The 25,986-nt window shown below is 45.5% G+C and overlaps 2 protein-coding genes across 2 annotated transcripts in view; both read right to left on the bottom strand.

The window, feature by feature from the left end:
- LOC310675597 (uncharacterized protein) overlaps window positions 1-25,713 on the bottom strand; it is a 41,823-nt gene extending 16,110 nt beyond the window's left edge. The window contains exon 1 of the mRNA XM_083436513.1: window positions 25,650-25,713. The gene's annotated coding sequence lies outside the window, so the exon portion shown is untranslated. The remainder of the gene's footprint in view (window positions 1-25,649) is intronic.
- The window catches only part of LOC310675529 (uncharacterized protein), a 36,479-nt gene continuing 22,900 nt past the window's right edge, over window positions 12,408-25,986 (bottom strand). Inside the window, exons 2-6 of the mRNA XM_083436326.1 lie at window positions 23,996-24,484; window positions 23,718-23,799; window positions 22,983-23,065; window positions 20,038-20,164; window positions 12,408-14,777 (exon numbers count right to left, since the gene is read on the bottom strand). Coding sequence (XP_083292452.1) covers window positions 12,718-14,777; window positions 20,038-20,164; window positions 22,983-23,065; window positions 23,718-23,799; window positions 23,996-24,145 — 2,502 coding nt within the window. The 5' untranslated portion in view covers window positions 24,146-24,484 and the 3' untranslated portion in view covers window positions 12,408-12,717. The remainder of the gene's footprint in view (window positions 14,778-20,037; window positions 20,165-22,982; window positions 23,066-23,717; window positions 23,800-23,995; window positions 24,485-25,986) is intronic.

Raw genomic sequence — 25,986 nt, 5'->3', positions numbered from 1 at the left:
TCTTCCTTCACCGTCTCTTCTCCCTGGTCTCTGATTCTGCCGGTCATTTCTGCCAATTCCATATAGTCAATAACTTTCATCTGCCATTCTTCCAGTGTGGGTAGCTGTTGAGTCTTCCAATACTGTGCGATGAGTATCCTTGCTGCTGCTGTAGCATACATGAAAAATGTCCTATCCTTCTTATGCACCTGTTGGCTAACCATACCCAGGAGAAAGGCCTCTGGTTTCTTCAAGAATGTGTATTTAAAAACTTTTTTCAACTCGTTATAAATCATCTCCCAGAATGCCTTTATCCTTGGGCATGTCCACCAAAGGTGAAAGAATGTACCTTCAACCTCTTGACATTTCCAACACTTATTGTCAGGTAAGTGGTAGATTTTTGCGAGCTTGACTGGTGTCATGTACCACCTGTATATCATTTTCATAATATTCTCTCTTAAGGCATTAGATGCTGTAAATTTCATACCAGTGGTCCATAACTTTTCCCAGTCAGCAAACATTATGTTATGACCCAAATCTTGGGCCCACTTAACCATCACTGATTTCACTTCCTCATCTTGTGTATTCCATTTCAACAGCAAGTTATACATTCTTGACAGAATCTTAGTTTTGGGTTCTAACAATTCTGTTTCCAATTTTGATTTTTCCACCTGGAAACCAATTTTTCTATCCATTTTGAAAGCCTCCATTATTTGGTGATAATGAAGCCAATCTCGAACTTTACTTTTTAATTTATCGTAACTCTGTAATTTCACTCGATCACCATCTTGCTCTAAAATCTCCCAATATTTTGGCCAATTGGCCTCCATATTAAGTTTTTTTAGTGCTTTTGCTTCCATTGGGGACAACCACCTTGGAGTCTTATTTTCAAGCAAGTCTTTATACCTCATCCAAACTTTAAACAATGCATTTCTGACAATGTGAATTTTAAACATTTTATGCACTTTAACCTTGTCATACCATAAGTATGCATGCCAACCAAAAGCATTATTAAATCCTTCTAAGTCCAACATGTCAGTGTTTTCAAGAAGTAGCCATTCTTTTAGCCAGCAAAAAGCTGCTGCTTCATAATAAAGTTTCAAATCTGGCAGGGCAAAGCCCCCTCTTTCCTTAACATCAGTTAATATTTTAAATTTTATCCTTGGCTTTTTGCCCTGCCAGACAAATCTAGATATATCCTTTTGCCACTTCCTGAAACAGTCAGTTTTGTCTATAATTTGCAACGTCTGGAATAGAAACAACATTCTTGGCAGTACATTCATCTTTATCGCGGCAATACGACCCATTAACGAGAGTTTCAAATTAGACCATATTTCTAGATCTTTCTTTATCTCCGACCAACATTTATCATAGTTATCTTTATATAAGTTCCCATTTTTAGCAGACATGATAATTCCCAAATATTTCACTTTTTTCACTACTGTCAATCCTGTCTCATTCTGAAACCTTTCTTTCTCAATTTCTGTTAAGTTCTTTGTCAAAACCTTGGTTTTAACTTTGTTTAATTTAAACCCTGCCAATCGACCAAACTCTTGAATCAATTCTAAGACTCTTTTTACACTGGATTCTGGCTCCTGCAGTGTCAAAACTAAATCGTCTGCAAATGCTCTTAATTTATATTGTTTAGATCCGACCTGTATCCCTCTGATCAGTTGGTCCTTTCTAATCATATTCAGCAGCACCTCCAGGACTGATATAAAAAGTAAAGGGGAAATTGGGCACCCTTGTCTTGTACCTTTCTCTATTCTGAACTCCTCAGTTATTACATTATTTACAATTAATTTAGCTTTTTGTTCAGAATAGATTGCACTTATACCATTCTCAAATTCTTGGCCTACTCCCATACCTTGGAGATTCTTCTTCAAAAAGCTCCAAGAAATATTGTCGAAGGCCTTCTCCGCATCCACAAATATCAAAACTGCTTTTGTATTTATTTTTTCCTCCAAAAATTCCAATATATCAATTATATTCCTCACATTGTCAGATAGATGTCTTCCTGGGAGAAAACCTGCTTGATCTTTATGAATCTCCTTTATTAATACTTTCTTAAATCTTCTAGCCAAAATGTCTGCAAAGATTTTGTAATCCACATTCAATAGCGATATTGGGCGGTAGTTTTTAAGTTGATGTTTTTCAGTCTCTATCTTCGGTATAAGCGTGACAAAAGCTTCCTTCCACGTTTCTGGTGCTTTTTTCCCCTGAAGTATTTCATTGCAGACATCTTTCAACGGCTGAATTAACCAGTCCTTCAATACTTTGTAGTATTTAGCAGTCAGTCCGTCCGGTCCTGGGGACTTGCCTAGTTGCATATTCTGAATGGCACTCTGAATTTCTTGATCTGTTATCCTATCACTCAGATTCAATCTGCTTTCTTGAGATATTTTCGATAGCCCATTCTCTTTCAAAAATTCCTCTATATCTGCTTCATTCTGGGGTTGCTGAAAGTAAAGCTGTTTGAAGTATTTTTGAAAGGCAGTCCTTATTTCCACTGGGTTCTGTATATTTCTTCCTTCCACTTCCAAATTTGTTATCGTGTTCTGTTTTTGTCTCTTCTTTATTTGCCATGCCAATAACTTTCCACATTTGTTTGCTGACTCAAATGTCCGTTGTCTCATTTGCCTTATTTTCCATTCAATTTCTTGATTAATCATTTGCATATATTCAACTTGATATAACTTAATTTCTCTTAAAATTTCCTGTGATTTTGGTTTTACTCTTAGTCTCTTTTCTCCCTCATTAATTTTCTCAAGGATCTTTTCTCTTTTTTCCTTTTGTAGTCTCTTCTTGACCGTATTCTGTTGAATCAGAAACCCCCTCATAACAGCTTTACTTGCGTCCCATACCGTTCTTTTCTCCACCGTAGTGTTTAAATTTATCTCAAAATAGTCCTTCAGGGTTTTCTGGGCCTTCTTAGTTATTTCCTCGTCTCTAAACAGAGCGTCATTCATCCTCCATCTAAAGGAACCAGTTGGTATTAAGTTCATTACCATCTTAACAGCATTATGGTCGGAACAAGTCTTTGGGCAGATTACCGCTTTTTTTGTCTTCGGTGCCAGTCCTCTCGTGATCCATATCTGGTCGATTCTTGTCCAGGTCATTTTGGCTTCAGAGAAGAAAGTACCCTCTTTTCCTAGAGGGTTTTTAGTTCTCCAAATGTCCACCAAATCCAGGTTATCAGTCAATTCAAAAAAGGTTTTTGGAAGTCTCCCATCTTTGGTGACTACCTGTCGTTGTACCTTGTCCATATTTGTCGAAACTACTCCATTCATGTCACCCATCAACATCACATTGTATTCCAAATAATCCATCAATGTCTCATGCAACTTCTTGAAAAACTCGGATTTTCCATCATTAGGTGCGTACACACCTACTATCAGATATTTTTGTCCATGGTATTGGATTTCAATTGCCAAATATCTCCCTTGTTCATCTTTGAACATAAACTTTGGTGAGAGGCTCTCTTTAGCATATATTACAACCCCTCTTTTTTTTTACTTTATCAGATGAGATAAATTCTTGGCCCAATCTTTTATTAATTAAAATTTTCCTATGGAGCCTTGTCACATGTGTTTCTTGTAAGCAAATTAAGTCCAATTGTTCCTTTTTTAAAATATGAAAGATCGATTTCCTCCGTCGAATCGAGTTAAGACCATTGCAGTTCCAACTTAAAATTTGCAGAGACATGGTGAATTTATTCTATTATGTTCCTCCAGTTGCTCCCAATGTCTTATCCTTATCTGTCGAATCCGGTGGTGTCTTTTTCTTCCGAGTCCTCTTTGGTTTTGCTCCTGTCACGCCTTCACTCCCTTCCTCTGATGATTCCGATGGGTCTGTTACTTTTAAAGTTCCCTTCTGTAGGTCCTCCTCGTAGGTTTCTAGGAATATATTCTTATCCTCCACTGATTTTATCTTTATCTTTCTTCCCTTGATACTGAAAGAAATTCCTTCCGGGAATTCCCACCTGAAGATGATGTTGTTTTTTCTTAGTTGGGTAACCAGATCCTTGTAGTTTGACCTCAGGTCCAAAAGAAATTTTGGAATATCTTTAAAGATCTCAGCTTTAGATTGATTAATTACCAAGGGTTTTTGAAAATGTAGTCCAAGAACCTTGTCTCTTTCTTCTTTGGTTCGAAACGTAATCAAACAGTCTCTAATTTTGATCCTTTTGCTTGTTCTTCCCAATCGAAAGGCACTCAAGATCTTGAATTCCTCTTTCTCGGATTCCAAGTTCCAAAATTTCTCAAATTCTTGTGTAAGAAGGTCCCGCAGGCTTCCTTCCTCAATTTCTGGTATATTTCTAATTCTCAAATTCGTTTGTCTCTCTTTCAGGTCCAGCATAGAAAATTTTGCTCTATATTCCTCTAGTTGTCTGTTCATCGGTGGTAATTTCTCCTCAGTGGCAACTGCAACTTCCTTTGCCTCCTCAGCAATTTTTCTTGTCTCGGCCGATACTTCCAGTAATTCCTTAATTGAAGCTGTATTTTGCTTTATATTTGCAGAATTTTGTTCTATTTTTTGGAAGGCCTCTGTTACTCCTTTATTTGTTTCAGTAACCTGGCTTTTTAATTCCGTAACTTGTCTTTTAGTGTCTGCCAGTTCTTCTGTCAGTTTGTCTAAGGATCCCTGTATCCTTGCAAATCCTGCCGTAATAAGGTCTTCTGCTCCCGACATTACTTTAACTTTAGGTGTAACAGAGGCACTTCCTGTAGGTTCTGGGAAGGATCCCCTCCTTCCCGTGTGAAAAGATTTGCCAGATCTTGTTGTTTTGTCTTGGAATTGCTGTACTTTCCCTCTTTCCTCTGCCATAAACCGACTGTTTCAAGGTTATTCTGCAGCTGAAACTTGTTATCTACTCCAAAATAAACAGTGGAAGTTTTTCTCAGTTATTTTGTAGCTCTGTAACAATTCCAGTAACCACCAGGGGGACCTAGCAGATGTTACAGCTGAAGGGATAATATGTCTCCCACTCTCCTTTCACAGCAAACTTGTATCGGTAATGTTCCCTCTCAATATCCACAACTCACAACTCCATATCCATTACTCCAGTCCTTATAAAAAGTCCTTTTGAGCACTTCCACAGTCCATATGGCTTAACTTTCAAATTTGACAGATCAGGACCAGGAGTCCAGGCAGTGAGCTTTATAGTAAACTTCTTTCAATGCAGGCAATAAAAAAAAAGTTTTTTAAACTCCCCCCCTCTTTCCCTGCTTCCCGAGGGGGGGGGGATTTCTCTCCAAAGACTTCAGATTTCAACCCTTTCGAACTTTATTTTATAGGGTTTTTAGTCCTCACATCTTTGCTTTCCAATGTTTACAGGCGGAAGGCTGGCTCCCTGTTTAAACCTTTCCGCTTCGGTGTCATATTACGTTGTTAATTTAAGTCCGATTTAAGTCCAATTACTTCTCAATTCTTGCTTAATTTCATCAGATCCTTTAAAATATTTGTATTTTTCCTACTCACGGATCCTTCTTTTTAGTCCCGATTGCACAGGGAAAAGTTGAGCGCTGCTCCGATCACAGCTGCGCGACGTCACTCCGAAAAAGAAGCGATTGACTCTCAGCACCGCTTCAACCCCCGCCACGCTCCGGAGCTCTTACTGAGCCCCGGAGACGTTTTGGGAGAGCGCTGTTGGTGCCCGCCGAGTCCCACGGACGTAGACCTCCTCCGTCCACGTTTCCAAGGGTCCCCCGCGTCGCCGTAGCGGTAGAACCCTGTTTTTTTCGGAGCTTCCCCCTCCGGTGCTCAGCAGGGGGCCGCCATGATCGATGGCGCTCAACCAGGAAGTCCCTCCATGTTTTGGAAACTCTTGTCTAGTGTGATCTCTAATTACCTCTATTAATCTAGCCAGTTCAATATACTCTAAGAGTTTGTCTTGCCACTTCTTCTTTGTTGGCACAGTTTCTTTTTTCCAGTTTTGGGCAATTAGGATCCTTGCCGCTCCTGTGGCATAGAGGAGTGTTTTCTGATCTTCTCTTGCTATACCTGCGTCTGTTATCCCTAGTAGAAAAGCGTCTGTATTTTTCATAAAGTTATATTTAAACATTTTTTTTTTTAAGCTCGTCATACACTGTGTTCCAAAAGCTTTTGATTTTTTCACAGGTCCACCAAACATCTATGTGTCCCTTCTGTTTTACCACACCTCCAGCACAGATTTCTTTTTGTCTTATACAAGCACATCAAAGTGCAAGTAGATAAATAGGTACCGCTCCGGCGGGAAGATAAACGGCGTTTCCGTGCGCTGCTCTGGTTCGCCAGAAGAGGCTTAGTCCTGAGGCCACATGACCCGGAAGCTGTACGCTGGCTCTCTCAGCCAATAAAGCAAGATGAGCGCCGCAACGCCAGTATCGGCCACGACTGGACCTAATGGTCAGTGGTCCCTTTATCTTTACCTTAAGAAAGTATAACTCAGTATTACTTCGTGGAAAGCATGGCCTCCATGGGGCTGTCCCTGAATAAGTTTGGCCCAACTCATAGTCATGGACATGCCTTAGACCTGGTGTTCACCTCTATGGATATTGCTGATCTGACACTAAGTAAAAGTGAAACAAAAGAAGTGCTATGGTCGGATCACTTCCTGGTGCAACTGGACTTCTCCGCGACCCTTCCCCTCTGCAGGGAGGTGGGATCAATTAGGATGGTCCACCCCCCCCCACTTAATGGCTCCAAATGGTTTCCAGAGAGTGGTAGGGGATGTTTTATCCCACGTTGATGGCCTTTCAGCTCATTCCCTGATGGCCCGCTGGAATGTGGAGTTAACTAGGGGTATTGACTGTCTGGCTCCAAAGCGCCCTCTCTGACTGGATGGAGCCCGGACAACCCATGGTTTTCCCCAGGTCTGAGGGCGATGAAACAATTGCTGAGACTGAAATGCCTTGGTTGCACTGGTTGATGATCTCTGGTGAGCTAGGGACAAAGGTGAGAGCTGTTTCCTAGTTCTGCTGGATCTTTGATACCATGGACCATGCAGTGGCGGAGCTTCATGCTCTGGCACGGCGGGGGGGGGGGGCGGAGAGCAGGCAGGGACCAGGCTGGGGCGTGTCCCGGGGTGGGGCATGACACAGGCAGGGGCATGGCACACGTCCTGGGGCGGGGCACGCTGCCCACAGGGGTGTGATGCACATCCTGGGGGCATGATGTCCAGTGTGGGGGGGGCAGCCGAAATGCCACCCCACTGGGATTGTACTGCCGGGGGTGGTGCACTCCCCCCACACTCCTCTTCCTCCGTCAGTGGGACCACAACATCCTTCTGGACTGGCTAGAGGAGCTGGAAGCTGGGGGCATTGTTATATAGTGGTTCCTCTCTTTCCTCCTGGGCTATGTCCAGAAAGTGGGGGGGGGGATGAGTGTTCCGACCCCTGGTTTCTCACTTATGGGGTGCCTCGGGGTTCTGTCCTCTCCCCCATGCTTTTTAAAATCTGGGAAGCCGCTGGGAGAGATCATAAGGGGGTTTGGGCTCGGTGTCCATCAATATGTGGATGATACTCAGCTCTGCCTCTCTTAAATCAGAACCAGTAAAGGCAGTGAAGGTCCTGTGTGAGTGCCTGGAGGCGGTTGGAGGATGGATGGCAGCTAATGAATTGAGGTTGAAACCTGACAAGACAGAAGTACTGTTCTTGGGGGACAGGGCATGGGCAGGTGTGCGGACTCCCTGGTCCTGAATGGGGCAACTGTACCGCTGAAGGACTAGGTGCACAGCCTGGGAGTCATTTTGGACTCACAGCTGTCCATGGAGGAGCAGGTCAATTCTGTGTCCAGGGCAGCTGTCTACCAGCTCCATCTAGCACACAGGCTGCCCCCAGACGGTGTCACCAAAGCGGTGCATGCTCTAGTTATCTCCTGCTTGGACTACTGCAACATGCTCTACATGGGTTAGAAAAGCAACCAGGAGACTGTAGGCCCTCTCTGCCCCCGTGTCCACACAGGTCAGTTTCATCAGAGCCATGAACTCACAGTACGTGTGCAAGATGACGTTGCCTCTGCAATACGGGAGCCATTTCAGGAGGAAAGGGTGCGGGCTCAGGAGGATGGCCCCCGTTAGCACGATGGTCAGCCCCATCTTGGCAACCACGTCATTGGTCAGGCTCCTCTTTCTTGAAGGGCCCCGCAGACCTCATGGGACAGCTGAGAAGATTCCTTTGTTGCTTTTTTCACAAATCAGCAACAGAGGTTGCATTTCCTTATTTACAGGAGGGCTGTTGCTAAAGCACATAACATGCCCTTCACGCTTAGTTATGTATTAGGAATACAGGCACAAATTTGTGTGTGTGTGTGTGTATTTGCAAACTACGCCTGTCTCTGAGCAGTGAGACTCCTTGGGCCCCAGGCCCATCTTTGGTTTCCTTCGAATGAAGGTCAGCGTAGACTGTGCTGTCTTTATGATATCTAGTTTTATTTACTCACATATTCAGCCCGAGTGGAGGATGGAGGGGCTCACAGCATGGACACCCCCAGCACGTCTTGCTTCTCCCCCAAAGCGGCTTAGTCCTGCTGGCCACATGACCCGGAAGCTGTACGCCGGCTCCCTCGGCCAATAAAGCGAGATGAGCGCTGCAACCCCAGAGTCGGTCACGACTGGACCTAACGGTCAGGGGTCCCTCCACCTTCACCTTGGCTAAGGCGCAGAGCAAGCCAGTGTCTGTGTCTCCAGCTTCCAGCTCAGCTCATGCACAACTCGCTCTGGCCCTTGCCCTCCTATAGGTGAGATGGGGGGTGGCGGCGATGACATTTCCTGGGTTGCCCCATCCCTTTGCTGCAGCTCTTGCAACCCAGCTCATTCTTTGGGGATGCTGAGGAGCACACTCAACTGGCCAGCAAAGGTCACTGTCTTACCAAGAAGCTTGTCTGAACAGTTCACAAAAGTCCCCCATTAGATTCTGACCCTCCCTGGGTACAGGATCCCCAGTAATAGGAGAGGCACAGAAATGGCTCCTCTTTCTTTAAGGGCCCTTGTACGCAAATGCCTTTGGCACTACTGTGAGTGTGAGGCTTTCTGGCAACGGGTTGAGCCGGATTAAGACCTTTAGAGTCCCAAAGCACTTAAAATATGTTGCTGCCTCCATATATATTGATATATTCAAAGCATATACAATAATAAACCATAAAATAAAATGTTAGTATTTGAAATAGAATGAAACTGTCAGGCTTGCAGGTGGTTGCTCACAAGTAAACAGCCAGGACTCCGACCTGCTTTTTACAGGGTTTACTTAGTGCAAACTATGTACAGTGCAGAAACCCAAAGTTCATGTCTGTCTCAGTAACTTGCAGATTCCGGGAGTGGCTTCTTCCTGTCTCTCCCCCCCTCCCCCGTATAAGAACTTAGACACCCCAAATCTCCGCCTCCTTTCCTTATGTTTGACCCCCTTTCAAAAACTAGGCAACAGAAGTGGCATGCCCAGAGCACGAAGGGCTGGCAGAGAGAGAAAGGAGGCCCCAGGTGCTCTGGGTTCAAGAGCTACGGCCATGCCAGGACCCAGAGAGCCTGGCTCCCTCATTCATGGAGTCAAGCAGTGTACAAATTTCATGAAACAAATGAAATAAACAGAGAGAGGGGAGAGCTTTGGGTCATTATTAACATGGATGGGAACTTATTCTCATAATGTTTAATTGGTTGGTGAAATTGGAAGCCACAAGATGCAGCAAGGACAACAGGCTTGCCAGTTTGGAACGGGGGTCACCTCTCTTCACAGGAGGTGGTGGAGGAGAGTATCTCTGGTTATAATCAGAGCTAGCTGTCTAGAGCTTCCAGCTAGAGAGGCAGTCTAGCATGGAAGGCACCTGCGGTAGGACAGGTCACAGGAGTGGGCTGTTGCTGGTGGGCTTCCTGGAGACATCTGCTTGGCCTTGGCTCTGGGCGGAAGCCCCTTCTCCGGCTATGCCATATCCCTTGCTATAGCCAACGCTCCAGCCCAAAGGAAAGAGAAGCATTGCCAGCCGTTCAAGGGCTGCTCTGCCTCATCTTCTTAGGACAGCCCTGCCCTTCCTGGAGAGGGAGGAGACCCCTAGGAGGGACCTCCAAGGCTCAAGGGGTCCCAGAAGAGGAGCAGAACCTGAGGGAGGTGGTGCAGACTGCCTTGGAGCCAGAGAGACCCCCATGAAGGGGGAGAAGGCCGTTGGTGTTGGGCAGCTGGAGAGATGCAAGATGGAGCCAGGGAGAGGTGTAGTGGTTGGAGGGCTGGTCTTGGAGGAGCTGGGAGAGCAGGGTTCGAATGTCCACACAGTCATGAAGCTCACTGGTGGACCTTGGGCCAGCCTAGCCTACTTTGCAGGGCTGCTGTGAATATAAAAATTGGTGGCAGGGAGAACCATGAAGGCCACTTTGAGCTCCTGGGAGGAAGGTGGGCTACGAATGTCATAATAAATGATGAGAGAAGAGAGAAAAGGGGAAGGCAGGGGAAGATTGTGGAGGAGCTGAGCTCTCTGGAGAAGACTGACCGGATCTTCAGTATCTATCATTGATAGGTGTTCTGTGGTGTTATGCAGCCATGACCTGTGAAATATAACGTCTGGCACACCAGCTGCGCCTCAGCTCTGCTCCAGACGTGTTCCAATCAGCTGTGTGTGCTCTGTGTGGAGGAATCTCAGGCATGCAGAAACACACTCAGCATGCAGCTTCTTCCTAATCTATGAAGCTTTATTTACAGCGGCATAATAAATCAGCAGTCCGGGAGAGTGAGCAGACATTGCTGTCTCTCCGTTGGCAGCAAAAACGAAAGTAACTCATCTCACATAACCAAGCATAGAACCCAATATGTAACACCCCCCCAGGGACAGGGCATCACTCCATGACCCTGTAAGCTCTGGTTCTCCTAACATGTTCAACACGAAGCCCATTCAAAATGATGAATCTGGCTTTGCTGTTCTTTTCTTTCTAATCTTGGCTAAATCACCCTCACTTGTGCCTGTAGGCTGAGGGCTTCTTACTGAATGCAAACAAACAAACTTAATTAATTAATTACCTTTCTACCTGATTCGGAGTTTAGAATATGTATTTGGGAGCATTCTAGTGCAGTTTCCTTATAAACATGAATATATATAAAAATGTGAAGAAGTGACAATATATGTTTCTGACATCAGGCAATACAACATGCACAAACATAAATAAGAAGAAGAAGAGTTTGGATTTGATATCCCGCCCTTCACTCCCTTTAAGGAGTCTCAAAGCAGCTAACATTCTCCTTTCCCTTCCTCCCCCACATCAAACACTCTGTGAGGTGAGTGGGGCTGAGAGACTTCAAAGAAGTGTGACTGGCCCAAGGTCACCCAGCAGCTGCATGCGGAGGAGCGGAGACGCGAACCCGGTTCCCCAGATTACGAGACTACCGCTCTTAACCACTACACCACACTGGCTCTCCAATAATAATAAATCCTCTCCTGCCTTCCTGAACATTCCCACACTGACTGTGCTGGAGAACATAGCCATCCTCTTCGCCATCAAGACGGAGCCCAGTCTCCACCAGCCCATGGACCTCTTCCTCTCTAGGCTGGCTACAAAGGACCTGGTCATCAGCATCTCCACCTTGCCCAAGATACTGGTCATCCCTATTTGGTGTTGTCTGCAGATGTAATGAGCAGCCCCTCAGTTCCTTCATCCAAGTCATTTATAAAGACGTTGAACAACAACGGGCCCAGGACAGAACCCTGCAGCACCCCTCTTGTCACTTTTCCCCAGGATGAGGAGGAACCATGAAGGAGTCCTCTTTGGGTTCGATCAGTCAAATCCACCTAACAGTTACCTCATTCACCCCACATTTTACCAGCTTCCTTGCAAAAATATCACGGGGGACTTCGTCAAAAGCCTTACTGAAATCAAGATGCACTATTTCCACAGCAGGGCCCTGATCAATGAAGTTTGTAACTCCATCCAAAAAAAAGGGGAGGAGAGATTTCTCTGGCTTGACATGTTTTTGAGAAAGCCATGCTTTCATCCTGAATGTTTATATTGTGACGTCCTCAGATGAAGGGCACATAAATTTTAAAAATGATAATAAATAAGGATATGAACAAACTGTAACATGTGCAAAGGAAGGCAATTCATGCACAGTGGTGCCTCGCAAGACGAAATTAATTCGTTCTGCGAGTCTCTTCGTCCAGCGGTTTTCTCGTCTTGCGAAGTAACCCTATTAGCGGCTTAGCGGATTAGCGCTATTAGCGGTTTAGCGGCTATTAGCGGCTATTAAAGGCTTAAGGGATTAGCGGATTAGCTGCTAAAAGGCTATTAGCGGTTTAGCGGCTTAGAAAAAGGGGGTGGGGAGCGAAAAAAAATCTCAAGACTCGCAAGACATTTTCGTCTTGCAAAGCAAGCCCATAGGGAAATTCGTCCTGCGAAGCGCATTGAAAAACGGAAAACCCTTTCGTCTAGCGGGTTTTCCATCTTGCGAGGCATTCGTCTTGCGGGATACCACTGTATTTATTTAATTTGTATACCACCCAACCCAGTGGTGCCAACTTGAATAAAATATTGGTGGGTGCCAGGTAAGGCCCGTCTTGACAATCACATGATGCATGCACACAATTGGAAGGGCAATGCCTATCAACTGGGGGGGGGTGGCCCCCTCAAATATTGGGGGGCAAAGACCCCTCAGCCTCTAAGTGTTGGCTCCTATTCTCTACACCCACAGGTCTCAGGACGGTTACAACATAAAAACACAATATAAAAATACAAAATCCACATCTGTAACCCCCCTCCCCACCACATTTTAAAAGGGAATTAGATGTTAATCAGCCAAAGGCCTCGTTAAACAGATATGTTTTTGCCTGGCACCGAAAGCTATATGATGGTTTTTTTCCAAACTTTGTATGAATTCTTTGATGGGAAGTGAGTTGGGAGCCCTGACTGAAGCTCTTTCCACATTCCATACACTGATAAGGTTTCTCCCCTGTATGAATTCTCTGATGCCTAGTGAGATCGGTACTCCTACTGAAGCTCTTTCCACATTCCATACACTGATAAGGTTTCTCCACTGTATGAATTCTCTGATGGGAAGTGAGATCGGAACTCCTACTGAAGGTCTTTCCACATTCCACACACTGATAGGGTTTCTCCCCTGTATGAATTCTTTGATGGAATGTGAGTTTGCTGCTCTGACTGAAGCTCTTTCCACATTCCACACACTGATAGGGTTTCTCCCCTGTATGAATTCTCTGATGGAATGTGAGTTTGCTGCTCCGACTGAAGCTTTTTCCACATTCCACACACTTATAGGGTGTCTCCCCTGTATGAATTCTTTGATGAGAAGTGAGATGGCCACTATGACTGAAGCTCTTTCCACATTCCATACACTGATAAGGTTTCTCCCCTGTATGAATTCTGTGATGGGAAGTGAGGTTGGAGCTATGAGTGAAGCTCTTTCCACATTCCATACACTGATAAGGTTTCTCCCCTGTATGAATTCTCTGATGCCTAGTGAGATCGGTACTCCTACTGAAGCTCTTTCCACATTCCATACACTGATAAGGTTTCTCCACTGTATGAATTCTCTGATGGGAAGTGAGATCGGTACTCCTACTGAAGGTCTTTCCACATTCCACACACTGATAGGGTTTCTCCCCTGTATGAATTCTTTGATGGAATGTGAGTTTGCTGCTCTGACTGAAGCTCTTTCCACATTCCACACACTGATAGGGTTTCTCCCCTGTATGAATTCTCTGATGGGAAGTGAGGTTGGAGCTATGAGTGAAGCTCTTTCCACATTCCACACACCGATAGGGTTTCTCCCCTGTATGAATTCTCTGATGGGAAGTGAGAGAGGAGCTCATACTGAAGCTTTTTCCACATTCCACACACTGATAAGGTTTCTCCCCTGTATGAATTCTCTGATGCCTAGTAAGATCGTTGCTCTTCCTGAAGCTCTTTCCACATTCCACACACTGATAGGGTTTCTCCCCTGTATGAATTCTCTGATGGGAAGTGAGATTGCCACTCTGACTAAAGCTCCTTCCACATTCTCCGCACTGATATGGCTTCTCCCCTGTATGAATTCTCTGATGGGAAGTGAGAGAGGAGTTGTGACTGAAACTCTTTCCACATTTCATACACTGATAAGGTTTCTCCAGTGTATGAATTCTCTGATGGGAAATGAGACTGTAGTTTTGACTGAAACTCTTTCCACATTCCACACACTGATAGGGTTTCTCCCCTGTATGAATTCTCTGATGGAATGTGAGTTTCCTGCTCCGACTGAAGCTTTTTCCACATTCCACACACTTATAGGGTGTCTCCCCTGTATGAATTCTTTGATGAGAAGTGAGATGGCCACTATGACTGAAGCTCTTTCCACATTCCATACACTGATAAGGTTTCTCCCCTGTATGAATTCTGTGATGGGAAGTGAGATCAGAGCTCGTACTGAAGCTCTTTCCACATTCCATACACTGATAAGGTTTCTCCCCTGTATGAATTCTCTGATGCCTAGTGAGATCGTAGCTCTTCCTGAAGCTCTTTCCACATTCCACACACTGATAGGGTTTCTCCCCTGTATGAATTCTTTGATGGGAAGTGAGATGGCCACTCTGACTAAAGCTCTTTCCACATTCTCCGCACTGGTAGGGCTTCTCCCCTGTATGAATTCTCTGATGGGAAGTGAGAGAGGAGCTCGTACTGAAACTCTTTCCACATTCCATGCACTGATAGTGTTTCTTTTCAATGAGAGTTTGCTGATGGGAAGTGGAATGGGAGCTCTGACTGCAAGTTTCCCCACACTCCAAATTTTTACATGGCTTCTCCACCCTGGGGATTTTATCATGGTCACCTTTGTTCTTGATTTCCAATTCATTACAATCTGCAATGGAGACAAAAAGGGATTAGAGCCTCAGGAACAAATGGAGACGAACTGAAGGGAGTTGGGTGTATGATCATTATCTTTGTTGTTTGTCATTTACCAATATATTTATTATTAGATTTTTATGGATTATTGAATGTTGCTTTGTTTGATATACAGTAGTGGCCCAAATTGTGGAAGCCTTTTGTAAAAAAGTGTATTTCAGAGGTTTGTTGGCTCAAAAAAACCACTTATTTTGGAGTTATTTCATAAAATTGTATATCAATGGAAAGATAATTTAATCAAGAACGTAATGCAATAAAATTTGTTCACTTCGCTGTATTCTATGAAACGTTTTAGCCAAATAATAATTTTCATTGGTTTTTGCAGTTATTTTAAACATAACATTCAACTTATATATAATATAAAAAGCATTTGGCTACAACAGCCTGAAATTTTCCTCTTCCTCAACTAATGGTTTTCCCACTTATTATCCTATATTTCATTTTGGGATTATAATTATTACCTTTAAATCCTAATCATAAACCAACGATTTGTAAATTATACTTTGCAATAATTGATAAAATCCACCTTACAAAACTTCTTGTAACTCTACTCGTGAAGTTAGTTATTGTAATGGCTTGGGTCTCCCCCAGAGAAGTGAGACAACTCCGGCAGAAATTATTTCATATTTATTGCTCAAACTCATTAATCACTGTGGAGCTCAATCTTCGGCGTCTTCCCCCAAGTTTGATGTTGAGTTTGAGCTCCGCCCCTTCCTTCAACGACAAGCCCCCACGGTCTCTTCCGCTCTTTTTCACACCTCTCATGAACTTTCATAGCTCGACGAGATTTGGCAGAGATCATTTCCTTTCACTCTGTGTCTGTTTCACTCTCAGTGCTCTGCAACTTTCTTCTCTCTGCGTTCTGTCCCCCTCCTCTGTGTGTACAAAGGTTGAATTCCTGGGGCTAATTGGTTCCTCCCCTTCTCAGGAATTCTCACTGTTTTTCCACTGTTCCAGTCTCTGTCTTGCCTGTCAAACAATCCTGTTCTCTGACATCACCCCCTCCTCTAAGCCCTCTTCCTCCTCCTCTTCGGCCTTGCTGCCTGCCACAGAGGACTCTCTCGGTTCTGGTTCCCACCCTGTATCACTCTCCTCAGCTTCTTAGCTAAGATCATTTTCCTCCCTCCACCCTCTAGGCTTGCGCTTGTGGGGGATACCTACAGTGGAACTGCCTCTGCAATTCTTGGGTGTGTAAATCCTGGCTCTGTACCCAAGAGTTTTCCTGAGGTCCATAACCTTTCCATGACACTAAACACTGCAACTTTCTTCTACACAGCCTTGACTTTATAATCTGTTGGATCACAAATTCCTCCTGGTCTTCTACCATAATGGCGGGAGGGGGTGCCTGCCTAGGTTCCTGGTAGTGGTGTGCAGGTACATACAGTGACAGGAGAGCCCTATGGAAAACAGGATATATCTTCATCGAGGCTGGGAGTATAAGTTTGAACGACACTGGGTTTATCTGTTCTATCACTTCAAAGGGCCCCAACCGCCTTGCCTCCAACTTCCTGCAGCTCCCTTTCATTGGCAAGTCCTTTGTTGACAACCACACCTTATCCCCCACTTTGATCTCCTCCCCTGTTGTCTACACCTGTCCACATCTTTTCTGTACGAGGCCTCAGCCCCGTCCAGTTTTTCCTTCAGTAGTTCTTGTAAAGCCTGCATCTCCCCCACAAACTGCTCTGCTGCTGGCACTGACAAGGTGCTCCATGGATCTGGAAATGCTCTGGGATGTTTTCCATAGTTGGTTAAAAACTGTGTTTGTTGGGTCGGCGCATGCACCGCATTGTTATATACACTTCTCCTTCCAAAAGCTGTATCAGCTTCCTCCAAAATTGTGAGGTAAATTGTGTCCCTCTGTCTGAAATCACTCGGAATGGCAACCCGTGCAGCTTGAACACATGGTCGACAAACATCTGCGCAGTTTCCTGTGCTGATGGCAGCTTTGGACGTGGCACAAAGTGTGCCATTTTCATGAACAAGTCCACCACAACCCAGACCACTGTCTGTTTCCTGGAGGCTGGCAAGTCCGTGATAAAGTCCATTGTAATCACTTCCCATGGTCCTTATGGAGTTGGAAGTGGCTGCAGCAGTCCAGCCAGGACTGCCCGTGGCGTTTTTGCTCACTGGCAAGTGTCACATGCCTTAACATACTCCTTAGCCTCTTCTCTCATTCTGGGCCACCAAAACCGTCTCCTTAGCTGATTTACGGTCTTGTACTATCCAAAGTGGCCCACTGTTGGGTTGTTGTGACACTGCTGCATGTTACCTTCTGGCCCGCAAGTTACCTTCTGGTATGTAGAGCGCTTCTCCCTTGAACAAGAGACCTTCCCTTTCAATGAATCCTTCAGTATTCTCACCGCTCTGTATCGTTGTCAGTTTCTGCTGTGCAAATTCATCTCCTTCTATTTGTTGCTTAAACTCATCTACTCCGACAACAGGCGCCACCACCAGTTGCAACTGTTTTGGCTTCAGAATGTGTTTCAACTCTTGTTTCTGTTCTCTCTCCATGTACTCAGGTTTCCCAGACAAGGCGTCCGCCCTCTGATTTTGATGCCCTGGCACATATTGTATGTGGAAGTTGAAATGAGCAAAAAACTGCGCCCATCGGATTTGTCTCTGGTTTAATTGTGTCACGGTCTGCCAGTATTCTAAGTTCTTGTGGTCTGTGTGCACCTCCACTTGGTGTTGTGCTCCTTCTAGGAAGTTCTTCCATGTCCCTAAGGCTTCCTTTATAGCTAGCAGTTCTCTCTCCCAAATAGTGTAGTTCTGTTCCGAGGTGTTCAGCTTCCGAGAGTGGAATGTGCACGCCCTCAGGTTGCCATGGCTATCTTCCTGAAGCAGCACTGCTCCTCCCGCCCTTTCAGAAGCATCCGACTCCAGCACCATCAGTTGACTGGTGCAAACATCTCATTGAGCTTCTTGAACGCACGCTGTACCTCCTCCATCCAGGCAAATGGCTTCTTACCTCTCAAACAGTCCATGAGGGGCGTGGTGAGTTGCGAGTAGTTGGGCACAAACTTCTGGTAATAGTTAGCGAAGCCCAAGTGCCTCTGCAAGTCCTTCTTTGTCTTGGGCTTCTGCCACTCTAACACCGTCTTCACCTTCGCAGGGTCCATTTACACCCCATCAGGAGACACTCGATACCCCCAAAACTCCACTTCTCTCCTGTGGAACTGGCATTTCTCCAACTTGGCGTAGAGCCTGTGTGCCCTCAGCCATCACAACACCTCCTTCACGTGTTGCACATGTGCTTTAAGGCTCTCCGAGAAAATTAAGAGGTCATTGAGGTACAATAAGACCCATTTGTCTAAGAGGTCTGCCTTCACGTGATTGATGAAGGCCTGGAAGGTGGCCATACCTGATTGTAAACCAAACAGCATGACTAAATACTCGAAAGTCCCATATCTGGTATTGAATGCAGTCTTCCACTCATCGCCTTATCTCACCCATATCAAATTGTAGGCCCCCTCAAGTCCCCTCAACAATATATTGTTGAAGAGGTATAAGGAAACTCGGTCACTACAAAATCAGACTGGTAAAGGCAGGAAAAGGTGCACAACAGCAAGTGACGATTAAAGAATGGAGAGACTGTGCCTATGTGACAGAAGAAAATCATCTGGGTGTCTACAAGATGACATGGCACGATGTAATGTGAAGTTGAGTGCAAGGACTGGTCTAAATTTTAAATTTCTAAGGGAAAAGCCACTGTTATCTCTCAAGCCAAGATTGAAAAGATTAAACTGGACTAAAGCCCATGTTAACTGGACAGTGGAACAATGGGACAGTGTTATTAGGAGCAATGAGACCCAAATCTCCTCACTTGGTAGTGATGGCATGAAATATGCAAGGAGAAGAATCAGAGAAGATTTACATCCTACATGCATTACATTGACTTTGAAACACCCAGATAGTGTTATGATCTGGGGTTGTATGACAGCAAAAGGAGTGGGCAGAATTTGCGTCAATAATGGGAATGTAAACGCTTTAAAAACATAAATGAAATACTTGAGCCCAAACTGAAGTGTTCCACATATGATCTTTTCCCAGATAGTTAAGCGTTTATATATAGTTCTATAAATAATTTTTATTTATTTTATACTTCAACAGGATTCAGCTCCATGTCATGTTGCTGCTGTGTGCAAAAGGTGCTTTCAAGATAAAGATATTCCACTGCTTGAATGGCCTGGGAATAGCCCAGACCTTAACCCAATCAGAAATTTATGGAGCCGCCTAAAGAAACTTGTTAGTCAGAAGCAACCCAGCAATAAAGTCCAATTAACAGAGGCAATAATTTAATCTTGGTTTCACTTTATTACAGCTGCAGAACTAAAAAACTTGGTTCACTCCATGGGAAGGCATTGTAGGTCCGTAAGTAAAGCTAAAGGTTACCAAACTATTATTTGACATAGTGAGAATTTTTGTATATCTCCTTTTTTCTATGTATTTCACTTTTCTTCTTTATGACTGCTGTTCTAATAAATAATCCTTTATAAATGTTATTGCATTACATTCTTCATTTTATTATCTTTCCATTGATGTATAACGTTATGGTATTATTCCCCAAAAAGTGGTGTTATAAGCCATCAAACCTCAGAAATACACTTTTCCCAAAAGGTTTCTACAATTTTGGCCACTAATGTAAGTTGTTCATTTTAAAGTTAATGTACTTTTTATATTGGATCAGATTGTTATTATTAATATTTCATATATATGTGTGTGTGTTGGAAGATAGGCAGGATATAAATAAAAATTATTACTATTATGATTATTATTATGATTATTATTACTTCTACTTCTACCTGAGATTCAATCAGCCTGGCTCTTCTCTGGGACGGATTTTGTTTGGCCCAGTCATGGCATCCCCTCCATCTCCTATGTCAGTCGTCTCTTTGGTCAACCCAAGACCGACAGCAGCAAAAACAAAAACAGAAAACCTGACAGAAGCTACTTATCTTTCCTAACAACTCTGAAGCTGACATTTAAGATGTCTGGGCAGTTCAGACCAGCCGAATCGTGGTATAAAAAGGCAGAACTGGAGGAAGATTTTTGACAGAAAAAACTGTAATTTGCTGTTCAAGGTTTATTGTGGGGGTGTTAGGTTCCCAGGTGTTGGAGGGGGCGCTGTTGAGTTCTGTGAAAATATTTGAGGTTTGTCAAATAGAGGTATTTTTTGAATTTCCAGGCAGATAGGACGATCCCACAGGGAGCCTTACCAAGAGAGGCCACGATCCCATGATTCTCCTCCATGATGCCCTTGTGCAGAGCTCTCTGGTCAGGATCCAGCAACGCCCACTCCTCGTCCGTGAAACGAACAGCGACATCTTCAAAGCACACTGGACCCTAAAAGAAAAAGGGAAATGTCCTCCTCTGAGACAGCAGAAATATGACCTGCTCCACAATGCTCTGTGGTTTCCTTCCTGTTAATTGTGGTGTTGTTTCAATAGGATTCCTTTGCTGCACATTTTAATTCTGGATGCCTATTTTGACATTTTAATTGAATTATTTCATTAATTATGGGTATTCGTTGTAGAGTATTCCTTTCCTGTAGGAAAGGAATACAGGAAGGCCATATTCTGGTAATACAGGAAAGGAATACTCTACAATTCGTCTTTGTGCAAATAGTTGGCACTCCACCTTGTGGTTTCCAAGTCATTCTGCCTACGCAAACATTCCAGTTTCCCAGATGGAAGGATCCACTTTCCCCTCTCCTCGTGAGTTGTTCTGGGGAGGTTCCCTCCCAATGCCCTAGAGCCAAATTCAAGGGGTTCATGGGGGCATGGAGAGGGGGAGGAGTGGGGGGCAGGCCCCATTTTGCAGCAGATAGGGCTGGCTAGGTGAATCCTGGCCACTATTTGTTCTCGTCTGTCCACTGCTTAGAAGCCTATTTTAGCATTCACTGATGAATATAGAAATACAAGAAGCCTAGTTTGGATGTCCATCTGTCTTGGATTATCTAGCTGAAACTCCTGCAATGCAGGGGGTTGACCTGATGACCTTTGGGGTCCCTTTCAACTCTAGGATTCCATGACAACTGCAACTAAAGATGTATCGTACTGGCGACATTCAGAAGCCTCGTGTCACAGAGTTATCTGGGCAGGAAATCCCACAGTTCACAGCTGGAGATAACTCTTTCTTAGCAAGAACACGATATTCACAGACTTGGCTGAGTTTCAGGTCTCATGAGAACAGCAGCTCATTCCCTGAGGGTCTGCCAGTTTGTATTGTCAATTAATGGAGTAGTCTAGGTGGAAGTTTCTTTAGTGTGGAGGTATATGAAAAGTGAGATTATATAGTGCAAAGAAGTGCTCTTGTAAAGAGGTGCTCTGTTGAGTATTTTGTTAGAGAGGTAGTAGTAGTAGTAATAATAATAATAATAATAATAATAATTTATTGTTTATACGCCGCCCATCTGGCTGGGTTTCCCCAGCCACTCTGGGCGGCTTCCAACAAAATATTAAAATACAATAGTGCGGCAAACATTAAAAGCGTCCCTAAACAGGGCTGCCTTCAGATGTCTTCTAAAAGTCTGGTAGTTGTTTATTTCATTGACAACTGGTGAGAGGGTGCCACTACCAAGAAGGCCCTCTGCCTGGTTCCCTGCAATTTGACGTCTCGCAGCGAGGGAACCACAAGAAGATCCTTGGTGCTGGACCCCAGTGTCTGGGTGGAATGATGGGGGTGGAGACGCTCCTTCAGGTATACTGGACCGAGGCCGTTTAGGTTTGCTATAAAGCAGGGGTGCCCAAACTTTTTTCAAAGAAGGCCAGATTTGATGTAGTAAACATGTGTGGGGGCTGACCAAAGTTGCTGACCTTTTTTCCGGATTGAAATTGTTGGGCTTTAGGTCCCCAAAATGGACATTGGACCTGCCTGCTATAAAGTGTGGCTTTCAGGCCTTGGTTTATATATTTGAGTGGAGTTTATATATTATAGATAAGATGATAAGTTAAAATAAAACAAGAAAAGATGAGATGATGATAAGCTAAGGTTTATAAGATAGCTGTTTTGTGTAAATGTTTTTCTATAAGTGTTTTGCATATCAGTACTTCCTTCACAAAATAAATGGGGAGGTTGTCGGTTTGCATTTCTTAGTACAGAAAGTATTGATCTGATATGTAGAGCTCTTTCCTATTCTAATTAATTCAAGAGGGTTCCGGAAGAAACAAGCAGAAAGTTCCTGGTGTTTGGGTTATTCCTTCGGAGAAAGTGAGTACAGTTGGTTTAAATTGGTTCTGTTCTCTCTTCTGTAAGGTCATGCGGACTATAATAAGAGGCCAGAAGGAGCCTGGGGTTCACTTTCTCTTTCTGTCTTGGTTCTTTCTGATGTTCTGTACACAGTATGCTTAGTGTTAAGGTTTAGACTTATTATAAATTATGGTAAGAATTTATGTTAAGTCTGCTGCAACTGGATTTCTTATGGGCAGTGCCAATCCTGAATGCATTGGATTTGTGACCATTATGCTCATTAGTCTTCAGTAGTAGTAAAGCTCTGATGAATGAAATACAATTGCCTCTGTTCTATTTTTTGGGAATCCTGTAACATGTTTAAATTTTACTCTGCTATATATTGGAGTTCTGCTCTGGATCAATATTGAGTAGAATTTCATGTCAGGGTCTTCCTCCATGAAATCAGTTGCCAAGAGGCAAGGCCCCCGGCTCCCCACAGCTTTCCAAGTCCCCTCCTCTCTGGGATTTCTGGCAAGTGATTGAACAGTGCGCCAGTGTGCAGCCTGTCTTTGCTCCTCCATGTTAGACCTCTCTTGGCTCTGAGAGACAAGCAGGGAGGGTGGCTTCTGGCAGAAGGAGAGGGAGCCCCCGGTGGCTCCTCCTTCTCCTGACTCACCTCTGACTCTTGACCTTCCTCCTCCCACTCGCCTCCTCCCTCTTCTGCCTCTGATTCTGCACTGCATTCTGCCACAGAGTCTCCCAGCTCACTAAGCCCTGTTACCCCTTCAGCTTCTGACACCTCCTCTTCCCAGGCTTCTCCCTCTTCTCCCTCTGACCGCCCATCCTTCCTCCACCTCCACTCCTTGGGCTCAGAGCCATCTTCCCTTCCTGGTTCCCCGGCTGCTTCCTCCCACCATTCCTCTGTGCCCAACCAGTCCATGACATTGCTCCATCCCTCGGCCTCTGTCCCCACAAGGCAGCTTCCTCTGACCTGATCTGGTTCCAGAGCCGCTGCTTCCCTTCTGCCCCCATGAAAAGACGGATCAGGAGGTCTTGCCGGCATCATTCTGTCACCTGCAAGAGAAAAAAGGTAAGCAGGATGCCAGAAGTGCCCATGTCTCTCACAGGTGAAACAGGGCATCTCTAACTACAGATGGGCCTTTGAGAAGCCTTACCTGCTGAGTGCATTAGGAACTTTGTGCCCATTTCATATGTTAGGTAAAGGTAAAGGGACCCCTGACCATTAGGTCCAGTCGTGGCCGACTCTGGGGTTGCGGTGCTCATCTCGCTTTATTGGCCGAGGGAGCAGGTGTACAGCTTCTGGGTCATGTGGCCAGCATGACTAAGCTGCTTCTGGCGAACCAGAGCATCGCATGGAAACGCCGTTCACCTTCCCGCTGGAGCAGTACCTATTTATCTACTTGCACTTTGACGTGCTTTCGAACTGCTAGGTTGGCAGGAGCAGGGACCGAGCAACAGGAGCTCAACCCGTCGCAGGGATTTGAACCGCCGACCTTCCAATCAGCAAGTCCTAGGCTCTGTGGTTTAATGCACAGCGCCACCTGCGTCCCAGTTTTCATATGTTAATTGTGCAAAAATACATCTCCCCTCCTCTGGACCCTTGTTCCCAACTGTCTCCCCCCAAAACAAGATGAAAAGAAGCCTCAGACAAGTTGGGAAAGCAACAGAATGAGACCAAAAGGAGAAAAACTACCTCTCTCCTTACCCAGTGGCCTCTCTCTGGTGTCCAACGGAGGCCTCTCTGCCTCACAGGAATCCAGGTCCATTTCTGCAAATAGATCCTTTCCCTGAAAAAGAAACAAGGATTCAAAACAGAGAATGGGGAGAAATGCTAGAAAGAGAATGACAAAGACTTCAAGGGTGTGAGATCTCATTCCATGGATGTCTTCTCAGAAAAAGGATGGGCCAACAATAGAGCATTATGGGATGTTCTCCGTCCTGTTTGGAGCCCCTTGGGAGTATCCAGAGCAAAGTCTCTCTCACCTGCTTTCTCTCCTCTGCCTGACTCAGGAGGAAACCTTCGGCCAGGGCTACTGCCTGGGAACTGGTCTCCGCTCCGCATTCCCTCACCCAGCTCTCCATCTCCGGTGGAAGGACAGCCAGGAACTGCTCCAAGATCACCAGGTCCAGCATCTCAGCTTTCGTGTGCCTTTCTGGCTTCAGCCACTGGTGGCAAAGGTGGTAGAGTCGGCTGCAAACCTCTCGGGGTCCTTTGGCCTCCTGGCAGCAGAGCTGCCTCAACTGTTGGCTCTGCCCCTCTGAGCGGAGGGTGTCCTCCTCACCCAGGATCTTCTGCACAGAGTTTTCCCAGAATCCCCCACTGCTCCCAATTTGGTTGGCATGGCCTCTTCTTGCTTCAGGGCTGAGTCTTGCACATTCATCTGTGCTCTCAGGAAGCCTCTGAGAGATCGGAAGGAACACTTTGGTCTTCTGCCAAGTTCTGTCTGTATGAATGAGAAGCTGTACCAAAACCTACAAAGCAAATACATTCTTCTGTTACAGAATCTGTAGGATGGGGGGGGGGGGTGGTTCCCTGAACAAGCATGGATTGCTGGGAACCTGGGCTGGCCTGCACCGCATCCCAGACCATGAGCTATCTTTTTTAAAAGAAAGAGGAGGAAGAGGAGACGACATAAGTCTCTAGCCTTCTAGCAATGCAACATGTGGAGGCAACTGAAGGGATTTCTACGAGATGAATCAGCCTGGTTGCTCCCGTCTTCCAGTCAATGCATGAAGTCAGAACTGACTGACAAGGGAGTCATTTGAAAAATGGATGCCTGGCTCTAGTGGGGGTCCTCACCTCGGGGTCCTCAGGAGTTGCTTCCCCCCTCCACTCCCCTGCTTCTGTCTCCTTTTCTTTCACTTTGACTTTCTGCCGCTCTCCAGACAGACTCCTGGGGTGGGGTCCCTTTTCCTTTGCTCCGAGGGCCAGGTATGTATCTGGAAAACCCCCTGAGGGCCAAGTGGACAGGGCCAAAGACATTTCCCTTGAAATTTAGGCGGCCAGTTTATTATGATTATTCTCTTAGATAGCTTAACACACGCACTGGAGGCTCAGTGAGTAGCACGCCCATTTCCGGCTCGGCTGGTTTTCCAGCAACAACCCCTTTGGGACAGAGAGGATGTGGTCCTGGGATGCCCTGCTCTGCGTGCGAGGGGATTGCTGCAGTGGCCTCCGTGGGGAGCTGCCCTGGGAGACACTGGGAAACTGGTCCCCAATGCAGCAGCCAGACTAGGGGCTGTGATCCCCCTCTTTATCCCTGGCCTTCCTCTCCCACCTTTTTTTTTGGGGGGGGGGGCTAGTCCACCTCCTCGTCCAGCTTTGGAAAACCATTTGCACATGTTTCCTCTGTTGTGCAATGAGGCTGAGTGATGTCACACAGAGTTAAAGTCCCAGGGACTCCTTTGTTTAAAGAAGGGAGATCTTTTCTGAAGGGGGGGGCGGAGGGTCAAATGAGTTTGGGATCCTCTGATCTGCAGGAGGGAGAGCGTGGGAGACCTGGCCCATCCCTGGCAGGACCCTCTCCTCCCTAACTTGGGGTCCCCCCCCCTGCAGGAGCAGATCAGGCCCCCCAGGCCTCCTCCCCTGCTGCAGCCCTGGGACCCCCACCAGATCCCAGAGAGAGAGGAGACTCACCAGATCCCAGGAGGGGACAGCGAAGCAGCCCTTGCAGGAGAGACACGGAAGCAGGAAAGGACTGGGCAGGGAGGGGCCTTGGCTCTGGAGGACCTGTCCCCCCTTGCTTCCTGGCCTCTCTAGGAAGGCAGCTCACTTCCCTTTAACCCTTGCCAAGCCGAGTCCTCCCTCGCTCAGCCCTCTCTCAGATTTTTATTATTTCTTATGGATTATGGGGGGGGGGGGTAGCTGCCCCCCTGGCTATGCCTATGGTAAGGGATCCTTTTTGGGGGTGGGGAGGACTTTGCCTGTGGGTTGGGCTCAGAGCATCTCCCTCGGTCCCTTGGCCAGAAAGCGG

Source organism: Podarcis tiliguerta (genome assembly GCF_965153285.1).
Source record: "Podarcis tiliguerta genome assembly, chromosome: 4".
In the NCBI taxonomy this organism is placed as follows: Eukaryota; Metazoa; Chordata; class Lepidosauria; order Squamata; family Lacertidae; genus Podarcis; species Podarcis tiliguerta.
The sequence above is the reverse complement of the archived record's forward strand: the minus strand, read 5'-3'. Positions and strand labels throughout refer to the sequence as shown.